At 42.3% G+C, this 16623-nt stretch overlaps 1 protein-coding gene across 5 annotated transcripts in view; it reads right to left on the minus strand.

Moving 5' to 3' along the window:
- PHF20 (PHD finger protein 20) overlaps window positions 1–16623 on the minus strand; it is a 145946-nt gene that overhangs the window by 84883 nt on the left and 44440 nt on the right. Inside the window, exon 2 of one of the 5 annotated variants that reach the window (XM_081832836.1) lies at window positions 5751–5997. The exons of the other annotated variants lie outside the window; for them this stretch is intronic. Coding sequence (XP_081688962.1) covers window positions 5751–5761 — 11 coding nt within the window. The 5' untranslated portion in view covers window positions 5762–5997. The remainder of the gene's footprint in view (window positions 1–5750; window positions 5998–16623) is intronic. 5 annotated transcript variants of the gene reach the window in all.

A 16623-nucleotide genomic window follows, 5' to 3' on the forward strand; every position in this document is an offset into this window, starting at 1 on the left:
GGATCATGACCTGAGCCGAAGGCAGTCGCTTAACCAACTGAGCCACCCAGGCGCCCTCAAGATGAACTATTAAATGAAAACAGCAAGGTACAAAACACTGTGTATGGTAAGCTATTGTTTATTTTTTTAAAAGATGAAAAAGTAGGGGCGCCTCGGTGGCTCAGTCAATTAAGCACCTGACTTCAGCTCAGGTCATGATCTCAGGGTCCGCATTGGGCTCCCCACTTGGTGAGGAGTAGGTTCTCCCTCTCCCTCTGCTCCCCCCACTCGTGCTCTGTCTCTCTCTCAAACAAATAAATAAAATCTTTAAAAAAAAAAAAAAAAGATTGGGGCACCTGGGTGGCTCAGTCGTTAAGTGTCTGCCTTTGGCTCAGGTCATGATCCAGGGTCCTGGGATCGAGCCCCACATCGGGCTCCCTGCTCGGCGGGAAGCCTGCTTCTCCCTCTCCCACTCCCCCTGCTTGTGTTTCTGCTCTCACTATCTCTATCTCTCTGTCAAATAAATAAATTAAATATTTTTTTAAAAAAAGATGAAAATGGGGCGCCTGGGTGGCTCAGCTGGTTAGGCATCTGCCTTCGGCTAGGGTCATGATCCCAGGGTTCTGGGATCAAGTCCCACATCGGGCTCCCTGCTCAGCGGGGAGCCTGCTTCTCCCTTTCCCTCTGCCTGCCGCTCCCCTGCCTGTGCTCACGCTCTCTCTCGCTCTCTCTCTGTCAAATAAATAAATAAAATCTTTAAAAAAAAACAAAAAAATGATGAAAATGTATATTTATATATGCTTAAATATGCATAAAAGTATTTTACACAAGAATCTAACAATGGTTACTTGTAGAAGTATGGTCAGGTCAACAGTTCAACAGTTCACCCTCCTACCAGACTGAGAGTTGGAAAAACCAACAACTACATTTCCCTGACTCCCTAACAACTGGCAATCAAGGTCATGAAGACCTGTGGGTTTAGAGGCAACTGTAGTGGTCAAACCCAGTGCTCCAGTGCAGGGCCTCTCAAACTTTCATGTAATGCAAATCATCAGAGGATCTTGTTAAAATGCAGATTCTGAGTCAGCACATGGAGCTAGGGCCTTAAGAGCTTTAAACAAGCTCCCTGGGGGTGCCTGGGTGGCTCAGTCGTTAAGCATCTGCCTTCGGCTCAGGTCATGATCCCAGGGTCCTAGGATCGAGCCCCACGTCGGGCTCTCTGCTCAGTGGAAAGCCTGCTTCTCCCCCCTCCCACTCCCCCGCTTGCGTTCCCTCTCTCACTGTCTCTCTGTCAAATAAATAAAATCTTTAATAATAATAATAAAATAAATAAATAAATAAACAAGCTCCCTGGAGATACTGATACACTGGTCTGCAGAAGCAAGGACCTAATGTCTAATTACTGCTTCCTAAGTCTCAAGCAAGTGTGGAGGGTGGCAGTGGCCCCGGCAGGAGTGAATTCCTGGCCTCCAGAACAGAGCTCCAGCGGCGGGTCCTTCAAATTGATACCTAAGGACAGCAACCATGAGTCCCACTTCTCCAACCCTTCCAACAACTTTGTAAATAGCCAATTTCTTGTGTTAAATCCTTTTGTGGTTAAAGCACCCACGGTGGTTTCTGTTTCCAGCATTAAAACCTAACCGACACACGAGGGGAACTGAGTATGGGGGAGGGAAGGAGTGAAAGTGGGAGGGAGACTTTTTGTAGTGTACCTGTTAATGCTCTTTATTTTTCAACCATATTATTCTGTTGCTCATTCCAAAAATAAATAAATGGTTAAAAATAAAGAAAAATAAATATTGTTTGCAACTGTTCTCTTAAATACTTGCATTAATCAGATTGCTATTCTAGATTGAGAAAGTTCAGATTCTACCTATATTTTCTCCCTACAGCTTGGATTTGTACCATTTCCAGCCTTTCTTATATCAATCACCTAGTACCCCACCAACCTAATAAACATGTGCTACCTAAATAAATCGGCCTGCTTCCTTGTATCTGTACACTATGTCCTCTTCAATCCTATACTAACAACCTCTAAGGCAGTTTGCTTGCAGTTTAACCTATCACAGTAGGTTGCAGATACTGGGCATTCAATAAATGTTGAGCTAATGAATTCTGCTCCTTCTGTTCTTCCCAAAGGTCAGGCATCCTGTCAATTCTTCAATCCCAAAGCTCTTTGACTCCAGCTACGCATTCCAATTTGAGTCACTCTCCAAGTTCAGGCCCCCATCAATTTGTGTGGGTATTTCTCACACAGGACTGACAGGGTATGCTTTTCAAAATTCTGAATGGTACTATACATACATTAAGTGCCCAGAAAATGTTAACGGAAGGAATAAACAGCCTTGAAACTAGTGTCCCTACTTCAATACAACTGACATACAGCTGCTACAAATGTAAGATATCCTGACAGCAGACTAGCTAATTGTACGATCTGTGAACTGTGAAGTATAACTGTAGGAGACAAAAGGATTCCCTAAACCTATTCCTCTCTATAAAACTGAGAGAAGGCGGGGGGGGGGGGGGCACGTGGCTGGCTCAGTTGGTGGCACATGGGACTCTTGATCTTGGGGTTGTGAGTTCGAGTCCCACGTTGGGTGTAGAGATCACTTAAAATCTTAAAAATAAATAAATAAATAAATAAAACAGGGAGAAGAATATAGATATCTCAATTATATTCCTCTTGACTGGGACGCCTAGGCTCAGTCAGTTGAGCGTCTGCCTTCAGCTCAGGTCATGATCCCAGGGTCCTGGAATTGAGCCCTGCATCGGACTCCCTGCTCCACGGGGAGCCTGCTTCTCCCTCTCCCTCTGCTCCTCCCTCCTCCCCTCTCCCCGTGCACTCTCTCTCTCAAATAAATAAAATCATTAAAAAAAATACATATATATTTCTCCTGCCCTCTCATTTGTTCAATCTACAAGAGACTAGTGAGCCTCCCTAAAATATCAAACTCTGATCTAACACACTCCTATTCAAAAGCCCTTTCTTTAATGATTTACTATCTCTAGCAACAGTTTTCAAACACAAGTCTTTGGACCAACACATAGAATTAATTTTTCACAGAACTGTATTTATATTAAATTATTGCAGAACTTTTCTTTATACTAAATCACATTCTTTCTAAATTTTTGGTGCATAAATACTTTTTAAATTAAAACAGTGGTAACTGTTCGTTTTTAATACTCTTACTAATATTATGGAGCCATTAAAAAGATTAAGTCAGCTCTCTATGTACCGATTTTAAAAGATCTCTAAGAAAAGTGGGAAAAAACCCAACAACTAAAAATGCAAAATGGTACTGAATACACTACCATTTATTTGGGGGAGAAGAGAGAGCCAATACATTCGTACCTGTTTTTAAATGCGTGGGCTATCTCTGGAAGGATGATCAAGCAACCCGGTTTGCCTCTTGGGAGGGGAACTGGATAGTTAAGGAACTGGAGAGGAAGTATGAGACTTATTTTATTCAATATATATCTTTTTGTATGTTTTGAATGTTGTACCATGAGCATGTATTAACTATAAAAAATATATAATTAAATATTTATTTTAAATATCCTTATTTGGTAAAATAAAAAGTCGACAACCTCAGGACAAACCCCAAATTATTTTGAATTTGCACTGGCCAGTGCCTTCTAAAAGTCTGGTAGGTCCAGATCCACAGAATCAACTCCAAATTCTTAGGCTAGCAACTCCAGTGCACATACTCAGGAGTCTGAAGAAGGAGCTCTAGGTCCTTGGCTAGCCCAAAGCCCTTCCTTGCTCAGGCATAGGCATCCTACAGTCTGCACACTATACAAACCTCTCCAGAAGAGTCAACAGTAACCAAGGGGTAAGCAAGATTTCCTAAGGAGAAGACAGTTTTCCCTACTTTCCTAAAGTGTACAAGGATGAAAGGCACTCATGGAGGATGGGGAAACCTAACTGCATTTCAGAGAAAAGGGAAGACTTGGTGGATCAAAATTGCTAGTTGCCTTGGAAAACAGCTCAGCTTTATCAGTCCACAGAACTTTATTAAGTGACTTTGATCTGTCCAGTCAATCCCAGGTCCTGAAAGGGATTATAAAGTGTATGTGTTCTGGCTCCTGCCCTTGAGGAGAATCAGACATGTGAACCAATTAAGTTTTAAAACTATTAGGTGAAACCACATAAAACCACTGATAACTACTTTTTACCTACAAAAACAATAATTTTATCTGGTGCAACCTAAATATTTGGACAACCATTAGGGGTGCTGGGGAAGAAGTCAAAAGGTTAACGTTGTGAATGGAATCTGTATAGACAGAAAAAGGGAAAAAGAATTTCCAACTTCAACATGTAACTAACAGCCACTGATGAGACTCTAGATTCCAAACTAACATTGCAGCTGGGAATCACATTTCTAATGGAAATATTAGCCAGAAAGGAACAGATATCAAATACCAAACTGGTAACAAAAGTAAGCTCTAGGGAGGGAAAGAGGTACTGGAAACGGCCAAGAGACTTTTGCCAGTAGTTTGAATTTTCTTTTTCTTTCTTTTCTTTTTTTTTTAAGATTTTACTTATTTATTTTTTGAGAGAGAAAGAGAGTGCAAGCAGGGGGAGGAGCAGAGGGAGAGGAACAAGCAGACTTCCACTCTGAGCATGGAGCCAGACTCGGAGCTAGAGCCCACAACCCGGAGATCAGGACCCAAGCCGAAACAAAAAGTCAGACACTTAACTGACTGGAACACCCACACCCCCTGTAGTTTCAATTTTTACAAGGATTTAATCACATAATAGTTGTGTAAGGAAAAATAAATATTTTTTTTAAAATGTGGGCACCATGCCCAGCACTGCAAGGCCTGAACTCACGACCCAGAGATTGAGAACCAAGCTGAGATTAAGAGTCAGACATCCAACCAACTGAGCCACCCAGGTCCCCCAAAAATAAATACTTATAAATTAAAAGTTCTGAAAAGTATGTAATGAGCAGACATTCAGCCAACAGCTTCATGGTTTCGGGATTTTTATGCTGCTTGGCACATCCACAAAACAGAATATTATGCAGCTATAAAAAAGAGAGAGAAAAAAGAGTGCCTGGGTGAGCGACCAAGTCTTGGTTTCGGCTCAGGTCATCACCTCAGGGTTGTGAGATTGAGCCCCACATCGGGCTCCATGTTCAGCAGAGTCTACTTAAGACTCTCACTAAGATAAATAAATCTTAAAAAAAGAGAGCGAGAACACATTCTGTGAATTGATACAGAAAGATTTCTAAGACATGTTAAGTTTTAAAATGGCTAGCTACAGAATAGTTCATATCTTATGATACCTTCCTTGTTACAAAAGAGGAAAATCAGAAAATGTATTTGTTTTGTTTGTATTGAAATAAACACTAGTAGGATGGACAGAAACTAAAAAAACTGGTTACCTATAGAGGACAGAACAGGTATAGGACAAAGTAGTGGAAGCAATCATTCTCACTGTATACCTTGTTACATTGTTTTGATTTTTGAACCTATTCAAACTCTAGCCAATGATTTATCAATTAATTCCCTTGCATTTCCCAGGTGGACTATCATATCATATTCAAATTATGACTATACTATCTCACTTTCAATACTGATACCTACCATTTATTTTTCGTTTTACCATACTCATTAGTGCTTCTAAGATGATGCTGAAAATTAGCAAATAGTTGGCATCCTTCTCTTTAATGAAAATGTCTCCAATGTTTCATCATTAAGTCTTAAGTCTGTCAAATTTTCTAATTAATGCCTTTAATGTGAAGTTTTCCTCCACACCTACTTACCAAGGATTCATGGAGAATAAATTGAGATTTTTCAGATTTTGTCAAGATGATTATACAGCTTGGGGCGCCTGGGTGGCTCAGATGGTTAAGCGTCTGCCTTCAGCTCAGGTCATGATCCCAGGGTCCTGGGATCGAGTCCCACATCAGGCTCCTGGCTCAGCGGGGAGCCTGCTTCTCCCTCTGCCTCTGCCTCTCCCCCTGCTCATGCTCTCTCTCTATCTCTGTGTCTCAAATGAATAAATAAAATCTTAAAAAAAAAAAAAGATGATTATACAGCTTTTCTCTTTTACTCTATGAATATAATGAAATAACAGATTTCCTAAGTTTAAGTTAACATTATCCTGCTAAAATACATCATATTTGGTTGTGTGTGTCATTCATTTAGTAAGTGTCTATTTGGTGTTTACTGACAAGTTTTGTGTCTCTTTTGCCAGTAGGATTTGTCCAAGGTTCCTCATATGTCTTTCCTGCCCAGTTTTAGTATTAGGCTATGTTAACCTCAGAGAAAGTACTAAAAAGCTTGACTTCATTTCTATTCAACCGCCTACTCTGAGATCTTTTCAAGATAATTCTTTATTGACCTTTTCCATCACTTCTATGGTTACTAATCTGGTCATGTTTTCTACCTCTTCTTGAATTAATTTTGCCTAAATAAGAGAGTTTGAAATGACCATCAGATATAGTTTAAATGTTCGATAGTTTTCCTTTGAAGAAAAGAGCTCAAGACTCAATAAAAACATTTCAAACTCAACTCACAAACAGGATTTTTTTTTATAGATTTTGTCAGAGGTGGGGCCGGCGGGGAGGAGGCAGAGGGAAAAGCAGGCTCCCCACTGAGCAAGGAGCCCGATTCCATGACCCTGGGATCACATCCTGAGTCTAAGGCAGGTGCTTAACCGACTGAGCCACCAAGGCGTCCCACAAACAGGATTTTTAAGTGGCAAATACAAACACTACATGCTAAGCACTTTATAGGGCAGAAACTACTCGCTATTGATTCCATTATTCAACAAACATTCCTAAATTTATATTCTTTTTTTTTTTTTTTAAGATTTATTTACTTATTTGAGAGAGAGATTGCATTGGGGAGGGGCAAGGGAAGAGGGAGAAAGAAACTGAAACAGACCCCCGCTGGGTGTGGAGCCAATGCAAGGCTTGATCACACGACCCTGAGATTACAACCTGAGCCGGAACCAAGAGTCAGATGCTTATCTGACTGAGCCACCCAGGTGCTCCATAAATTTATATTGTGAGACAAATGGCTAGGTCCTGGAGTTACAAAATAGATGACCAAACATCAGGGCTTCTAGAGTAGCAAGGGCCCAAAGAGAAATATGGTGGGTTCCTTGGAATTCGCCATCCGTCTCTACAAAAAGACCAAGAACATTCTTGATCTCTGGAAGGAAAAGAGTTAAGGAGTATCAGGCCTAAAATTATCTGGCCTACCTATACCCTGTGACCAGAACCAGACAGAAAAGAGACAATATTTCCTATGGCATGCCTGGGCTAGAGACTAAGTTTCTGCATGCTCTCCCCTACCCCCTTTCTAAAGCACGTGAGTGGACACATTTTTTTTTAATCTGTTGTAAAGATTTTTTGTTTTTTGTTTTTTTTTTTGTAAAGATTTTTTATTTTTACATAATCTTTACTCCCAAAGTGGGCCTCGAACCCCTGATCCTGAAATCAAGAGTCACATATCCCACCAGCCAGATGCCCTGGACCCTTCTCTCTCTCTCTCTCTTTTTAAGATTTTATTTATTTATTTGAGAGAAAGCAAGCCAGCGTGGGCAAGCGCGGGGGGGCGGGGAAGCAGAGGGAGAAGGGAAGGAAAAGTAGACTCTGCACTGAGTGTGGAGGCTGACAAGGAGCTCAATCCCAGGACTCTGAGATCATGACCTGAGCCAAAATCAAGAGTCAGCCATTCAAATGACTGAGCTACCCAGGGGCCCCTGCACCCTTCTATTTTAAAGTTGGTTTTTTTTTTTACCACTCAACTCCTAGTCTCTTCCTTAATTTACCCAAAACTAGTTTTGCTCACCTTCCTCAGAGGCAGCAAATGAGTGGAAGTCCACTTCAAACTTTTTCATCAGGTACTGGAGGGTTAGGAAAACAGCTTTAAAGAAGAAGACTTAGCACTTGGGCTGAACCTTGAAAGATGAAGAGAGGTGTTTGCCAAATGTCTGAATTTCCTTCAGACTGTTCTGCATATTGAATGCATAGACATTCAATAAATGTTCATCAAATGTATTTTTTTTAAGATTTTATTTTTAAGCAATCTCCACAACCAATGCAAGGCTCAAACTCACAACCCTGAGATCAGAGTCGCATGCTCCACCAACTGAGCCAGCCGGTGCCTACTTTTTGTTTGTTTGTTTGTTTTGAGATTTTATTTATTTATTTGAGAGAGAGAAAGAGAGCACGCACAAGCGTGCACACAACTGGGGGGACAGGGCGAGAGAGAATCCCAAGCAGACTCCACACTGAGCACAGAGCCTGACACAGGGCTCAATCCCATGACCCTGAGACCATGACCCAAGCTGAAATCAAGAGTCGGATGCTCAACCAACTGAGCCACCAAGGCGCCCCCAAATGTCCTTTTTAAAAAGATTTGATAGGACGCTAGGGTGGCTCAGTCAGTTAAGCGTCTGCCTTCGGCTCAGGTCATGATCCCAGGGTTCTTGCTCAGCTGGGAGCCTGCTTCTCCCTCTCCCTCTGCCTGCCACTCCCCCTGCTTGTGTGCTCTCTCTCTCTCTGACAAATAAACTCTTTAAAAACAATTTTTTTTTAAAGATTTTTATTTATTTATTTGACAGAGAGATAGCGAGAGCAGGAACACAAGCAGGGGGAGTGGGAGAGGGAGAAGCAGGCTTCCTGCCGAGCAGGGAGCCCGATGTGGGACTCGATCCCAGGACCCTGGGATCATGACCTGAGCCGAAGGCAGACGCTTAACGACTGAGCCACCCAGGCGCCCAAAACAATTTTTTTTTTAAAGATTTGATTATGAATACCTAGAGTCACAAAACAGCAATAGGAATACACACACAAATCAAGGTGAATCATCAAAATAAACCAATGATATCCATGTTGCAGAAGTCAAAAAGACAAAAAGATCCCCATACAAGAATTGTCAAATTGGGGGTGCCTGAGTGGCTCAATCAGTTGAGTGTCCATCTCTTGGTTTTGGCTAAGGTCATGACATTAAGCCCCATGTCGGACTCTGCACTCAGCAGGGAGTCTGCTTGAAATTCTCTCCCTCTCCCTCTGCCCTTCCCCCCCTCCCCGCTCATGTGCACATACTCTCTCTCTCTCCAATAAATAAATAAATTTTTAAACAAAAAAAGAACTGCTAAATTGAAAGGAACTGACCACAGCACCAAGACAAAATTAGTTACAAAAGAGCTTTCTTCCAAAGGCCAAAAAGTATTTAAAACTCATATTTTTCCAAAATTCAACTTGGGAAGGACAGATAACCTAAACTTCATAGTAAATTAGGTTACTATGGTGACCTTATTTTAAGCAAGGGGTATAACTGTCCACTAAGCCAACCAAGAAGCCACAGAAGGCCAGTGTAGCCAATCAAACATAAAGAGACCAGGAGAGTGGACAAAAAAAGAAAAAGAAAGAAATTCATCAATTCCACAGGGTTTTTTTTTCTTTTTTTTAAGATTTTATTTATTTGAGAGTGAGAGAGAGAAAGAGAGGGAACATAAGCAGGGGGAGTGGCAGGCAGAGGAAGAAGCAGGCTCCCCGCTGAGCAGGGAGCCAGACATGGGACTCAATCCCAGGACCGCGGGATCGTGACCTGAGCCGAAGGCTGACGCTTAACCGACTGAGCCACCCAGGCGCCCTCAACAGACATTTTGAGACCTGCTCTGGGACAGGAAGTGTGCCTGGGTTTGGAAATACAGGGCCAAATCTATGAAGACATGTGACCACAGCAGCTGGCAGAGGAAGACATTCTTTTTTTTTTTTTTTAATATTTTATTTATTTGACAGAGAGAGACACAGCGAGAGAGGGAACACAAGCAGGGGGAGTGGGAGAGGGAGAAGCAGGCTTCCCGCAGAGCAGGGAGCCCGATGTGGGGCTCCATCCCAGGATCCTGAGATCATGACCTGAGCTGAAGGCAGACGCTTAACGACTGAGCCACCCAGGCGCCCCAAGGAAGACAGATTCTATGTTCTAAGACATACTAGGCCTTTCATTTCCTCAGACATACCACATACCTTCCCATATCCAGTCTGCTCCTTTTACTTGAAACATCTCTCCCTGCCCACTCTTCCCAGGCAACAGTCTTACCCTTCTGCAGCCTCAGAATCCCTGACTACAATATCTCAAGCAGCCCCCCTCTCCTTCCAGTCTATGTCAGCTTCCCACTTGCTTCCTTCATAGCACTTACCCCAGTCTATAATTATTTCCTTTGTTTCTCCATTTATTTGTTTATGTTTATGGTTGGCTTCCCTAAGAGACTACAAAAACCTATAGCAGTATCTGTCTTGTATTCACTGCAGAATCCTCAGGGGAATAAACATGTGTCTACACACCCACGTAATGATAATAAATTATCACAGGTGCAACAACAGAAGACTATCTAAGGTAGAGTAGGGTAAAGAGGAGCAAAAGAGTGTTCTAGGGCCAACAGGGAATGAAGATAATGCTAATGAAGAGGAGACACTTGCTTTTAATTCTGAAAGGTGAAGAGGCATTTTCCAGGTGATCAAGGAGACAGTGAGGCTGGAGAGTGTTTCTGAGAGGGTGCAATATGAGTTAATCAGCATAGGTACAGAGGAAGGGAAGCACAAAAGAGGACAAAGTAGTGCAGAAAACTGAAGGTGGGAAAGGAAACAGTAATTCCATGCAGAAAGCTGCACAGGAACCTTATGGATCCCATACCTGTTGTGCGGATGGGCAGCTGGGCCCTAAATGACTGTTTCCCAACAGCAGTCCATGGACCACTGGGTGCTGGTGAACACAGAGCTAGCAGTCCACAAGGTCTCCATGAAAAATGTTTTATGTGCTTTTCCATAATCTGGACCATCTTTATCAGAGCTAACATAGTATCATTTTGCTCCAATGCTATTAAAAGTGGGATCCATAGATAGTATACAGGTTGGAGGTGCCAGTCCTCACATTTTTGAGTTTGAGAAACACTGCTCTAAGCTACCAGATAAGCCAATCTACCCAAGGGCTGCACCAAGGAAAAGAGAGGACTGTAGCAGAGTGAAGCTCACACCAAATGAGAGAGAATAATGCCATGTACATGTCCAGAAAGGCAGAGAACAGTCTAGATCTAACACAGGGAGACAATATTGGCTTGTCCACAGTAAATGACTTCAAATCCCAGAAGGCTTGCTGCTCAGTCTTGGCTGCTTATGAGTAAAATTAAGCTGCCCAACCCCACACACTGTGCACATGCTTAAATTAGAGCAGCTAGACAGTGCTTGGCAGGAATCTGTTTGGTCCCCCCCACACACAGCAGAAACACGAACTAAAGAAACATTACAGAGGGGAAAAAAAAGGAGGACCAAGAAGGATAAAAATTTCCCTCTGATATCCCACTCCAACTGGGCAGGGTTCACTCACAGGGCTATTAATAACCAATGTGTGCCACTGACTGTGGGGGTTAGAACTCCCATTACGTAAGGATCTCACTGGATCTTTACCACAATCTCATGAGCACTTAAGCAGCTGTCATTATCACCGCACCCATTTTACATTTGTGGAAATGGAGGGTCAAAAGAATGATTAGGAGAAGGTAAGCAAGATCAGTATCCAGATCTTCTGACTAAACCCAGTGAGGAGCCTTCTGCTCTTAATCTGACTTCACATATAAATATCCTTGTAGTGACACAGGTCCATAAAGGTGTCTTTCATCTTGGCCACCTAACAGTCCACCTGATGGCTAGCCCAAAATCTACCTAAACTTTCCCCCAGGGGTTGGGCATTCAGGCTGCTTCCACATTCTTTCTATATATAAAAATAGCCTTTCTGCAAATACATATGCATTTACTTCAACACTCAAGAGTGCGCCTCTATTCCTGGCTCAGTGCACGCACCAGAAGCAAGAGTTCTATGCACAAAAGTAACATTCTAAACCATCCCAGCCTTTGCTGGAGAAAGGATGGAAATGGAAGCTGTATTTAGTGAAAAACAAAAGGCTAACTATTAAGCTGCAGAAAAACTGTGCTGTTTTAGATGCCTTAACTCTTTCCCTACCCCTTCACCACCTCTATTAGTCAACATCTGACACTTCTAACTCCGGAAATGTCTTAAATTCATCTCTCCTCTCCATCCACAACATTTCTCATCAGCAGCAACTGAATAGTCAGTACATCCAGGCAACCTATGCCCCTCTATCAGTACAGGCAAAGGGCCTGATACAGAGACACTCAGTAAATATTTGGTGACTGAATAAACACCACCACTTTTCTGTTCCTAAAAGGGACCTATGTCTCTCTCTCTCCTGATTAACATCTCCCTTTTTAGCCCAACCTTCCAGTACTCCTGATGTGTTCCCTCTCTGGATTCTGAGACTACATCACATTCCTTGAGCCCTAAATACTTTTGCTCACACTGTTCCTTCTGCCTGCTCTCACCTTCACTCCCATCCTGGAAATCTCGTCCATTTATCTCACTTCCTTCTGACTCCCCGGCCCCTCTCTCCCTCCATCATACCTGCCTGGATAAACCCCAACCTTAGGTAAATCAGATTCTCCACATTCTCCAGCCAGGCAGCTGATTACGGCCAGATAATGCACTCAACATGCTGATGGGTCTCACTTGAAATGCATGACCACAAATAATCCTTTCCTTGGGGATGGAGCGGGCTGTATGACTGAGTGTGGGAACATGTCTATATCTTGATCTGGGTGGTGGTTACACACATATATCCATGTATAAGAGATCATCAAGCTACACACTTAAGATCTGTGCACTCTAATATAAATTATACCTCAAAAAAAGTTTTTTAAAAATTTTAAAAAAAGAGAGGGGCACCTGGGTGGTTCAGTCAGTTAAGCATCTGCCTTCAACTCTGGTCATGATCCCAGGGTCCTGGCTTCCTGCTCAGCTGGGAGACTGCTTCTCCCCCTGCCCCACCCCCTGTTGCTATTCTCTCTCTCTCAAAAAATAAAATCTTTAAAAAAAATTTTTAAAAGAGTAGCATATTTGCTCTCTATATTCAATCAATGTCTTTTTTTTTTTTTTTAAGATTTCATTTTATTTATTTGACAAAGAGAATGTGAGAGAGGGAACACAAGCAGGGGCAGAGCGAGAGGGAGAAGCAGGCTTCCCGCTGAGCAGGGAGCCTGATGTGGGGCTCGATCCCAGGACCCTGGGATCATGACCTGAGCCGAAGGCAGACACTTAACGACTGAGCCACCCAGGCACCCCTCAATGTCTTACAACTATAAACTACCATGATTTATTATTATCAGAAAGTTTTTTAAAAATTCAGGGTTGGGGGCTCCTGGGTGGCTCAGCTGGCTAAGTGGCTGCCTTCGGCTCAGGTAATGATCCCAGAATCCAGGGATCGAGTCCCACATCGGGCTCCCTGCTCAGCGGGAAGCCTGCTTCTCGCTCTGCCTGCTGCTCCCCCTGCTTGTGCTCTCTCTCTCTGTCAAATAAATAAATAAAATCTTTTTAAAAATAAAATAAATAAATAAAATAAAATAAAAATTCAGGGTTGGAGGGGCGCCTGGGTGGCTCAGTCATTGAGCATCTGCCTGGGATCGAGCCCCGCATTGGGCTCCCTGCTTGGCAGGAGGCCTGCTTCTCCCTCTCCCACTCCCCCTGCTTGTGTTCCCTCTCTCGCTGTCTCTCTCTCTCTGTCAAATAAATAAATAAAATCTTAAAAAAAAAAAATTCAGGGTTGGGGGGGCCTGTGTGGCTCAGTTAGTTGAGCATCTGACTCTTAGCTCAACTCCAGTCTCATTCTCAGGTTTGCAAGTTCAAGTCCCGTATTGGGCTCCATGCTGGGAATGGAGCCTACGTAAAAAAATAATAATTCAGGGTCAAGGGGAAATAAATAAATAAATAAATAAATAAATAAATAAATAAATAAATAAATAAATAAAAGGAGGGAGAAAGGAAGAAAAAAGTTAAAAAATTAAAATTAAAATCCAGGGCCTACCACTGGCTATTGAGTGGAAAAGAGCCTGATGAGGAAAGGAAGCTCAGTCTAGGATATAGGAGACTAGTTAGGTGGCTAATGCCAGGGTCCAGAAGATACATGATAGAGGCTTTAGGCCAGAGGGGGAGGGTGGAGATAGCAGCCAGTGTGAGAGTCAGGATAGATTCTGTATGTGGATCTGACAAGATTGACAAGATCTGACAAGTAGATGATGGGGTGGAAAAGAGGACCTAAGGGGGCTGTAGAGGTTCTATAGCCTGTTGAGTTCTGTAAAACTTTACTGTTCAAAAAAAAAAAGTACATTCTACCACTGTAATAAAATATGTATGTGTATATATATACATATATATGTATATATATAATCTTTCATTCTAAGAATGATAATAATCCAGAGGCGAGAAGCAACAACAACTCAGTAGCAATGAGCACACCTAGCACCCAGATCTCTGTGTTTAATACCATTTTCCAACAAAAGGTACCAGGGCTCTTTGGATAAATGGCTAATTGCAGGACTGGAGCAGGAAATATACAAGATGAGCCTAAGATATTTTGTAGTGCCAGAAATAAGAAACTCTCTCTCTCTCTCTCTCTCTCTCACACACACACACACACATGGTGATGATGGGTGTATGTCCAAAGGACACAAGAGGCAACTGAAAGAGCTCCCAATGTAACAAGAACAACAAAATAAAGCAGTATTGGATTATAACCCAAAGTCTAAAAGAAGTATGAATCCATCAGCATGGATATAAATAAAAGATCATCAAAAACAAGGAAAATCTAGGGGTGCCTGGGTGGCTCAGATGGTTGGGCATCTGCCTTCAGCTCAGGTCATGATCCCGGGGTGCTGGGATCGAGCCCCACATCAGGCTCCTGGCTCAGCGGGGAGCCTGCTTCTCCCTTCCCCTCTGCCTCTCCCCCTGTTCATGCTCTCTCTCTGTGTATCTCTGTGTCTCAAATGAATAAATAAAATCTTAAAAAAAAAAAAAAAGGAAAACCTAGAAACTGACACAGCCAAGAGCAGCCTAAGGAGACATGACTACTAAATGTAATGTATCCTGTATGAGTTCTTGAAACAGAAAAAGGACATTAGGGGAAAACTAAGGAAATATGAATAAAGTATGAACGTTAGCCAATAATAATAAACCAATATTGGTTCATTAATTGTAAGAAATGTACCTTACATTTCCGTATTTTTAATGTACAATGTTAATAGTAGGGGATATTGGGTATGTTATATACAAGAACACTGTATTATCTTTGGAATTTTTCTGTAAATCTCAAACTGTTCTAAAATAAAAAGCTGGGGCTACTGGCTGGTTCAGTCGGAGGAGCATGCGACTCCTGAACTTAAGGTTGTGAGTTCGAGCTGCATATTGGGTGTGGAGACTGCTTAAAAATAAAATCTTAAAAAATAAAATAAAATAGGGGCCCCTGGCTGGCTCAGTCAGTAGAACATGTGACTCTTGATCTCAGGGTTGTGAGTTCGAGCCCCACACTGGGCGTGGAGCCTACTTAAAATTTAAAAATAATTAAAAAATAAAATAATAAAATAAAATTCTTACTGAAAAAACTCCATGACCACCAACCTCCAATGGGACTTTAGCGGAATTTAATGGCATCAGCAATCCTACCACATTTCTCACAACCAATCCCTTTTCAATCTTCTAAATGACATTTCATACCTTGTCTTCTTTCCTCAAACTCAAGCCTTCCTTCCTTATATCCTTAGTCTTAGCTGAGGATTTTCCTATTCCACTTAAAAAATAAAATCAATCAAAAAAGAATTCCCAATGCTGGTAGGAACATAAAATGGTACAACCGCTGTGGAAAAAACTTTGGCAGTTCTTCAAAAGATTAAACAAGTTAATTAGCATTTGACCCAGTAATTCTATTCTCAGTTAGATACCTAAGAAATATGAAAACATATGTCCACACACAAACTCATACACAAATATTCATAGCAGCATTACTCGTAATAGCCAAAAAGTGAAAATAATATAAATACTCATGTACTGATGAATGGATAAACAAAATATAGTATATCCCTATAATGGAATATTATTCACCCATCAATAGGAATGCTGATATATGCTACAACACAAATGATCTTGAAAATCCCATGTTAAATGGGGCACCTGGCTAGCTCAGTTGGTAGAGCATGCAACTCTTGATCTCGGGGTCGTGACTTCAAGCCCCACACCACTGGGCTTGGAGCGTACTTTAAAAAAAAAAAAATGAGAAGGTAATCCAAAGTAGTTAACTTTGGGGCACCTGGCTGGTTCAGTTGGTAGAGCATATGACTCTTGATCTCAAAACCATGAGTTCAAGCCCCACATTGGGCATGGAGCCTATTTTTTTTTTTAAAGATTTTATTTATTTATTTGAGACAGAGAGAATGAGAGAGAGAGAGCACATGAGAGGGGGGAGGGTCAGAGGCAGAAGCAGGCTCCCTGCTGAGCAGGGAGCCCGATGTGGGACTCGATCCAGGGACTCCAGGATCATGACCTGAGCCGAAGGCAGTCGCTTAACCAACTGAGCCACCCAGGTGCCCATGGAGCCTATTTTTTAAAAAAGAAATAGGGCGCCTGGGTGGCTCAGTCGTTAAGCGTCTGCCTTCGGCTCAGGTCATGATCCCAGGGTCCTGGGATCAAGTCCTACATCGGGCTCCCTGCTCGGCAGGAAGCCTGCTTCTCCCTCTCCCACTCCCCCTGCTTGTGTTCCTGCTCTCGCTGTGTCTCTCT

Source organism: Leptonychotes weddellii, chromosome 10, assembly GCF_054177405.1.
Source record: "Leptonychotes weddellii isolate Sample4059 chromosome 10, ASM5417740v2, whole genome shotgun sequence".
Taxonomy (NCBI): domain Eukaryota; kingdom Metazoa; phylum Chordata; class Mammalia; order Carnivora; family Phocidae; genus Leptonychotes; species Leptonychotes weddellii.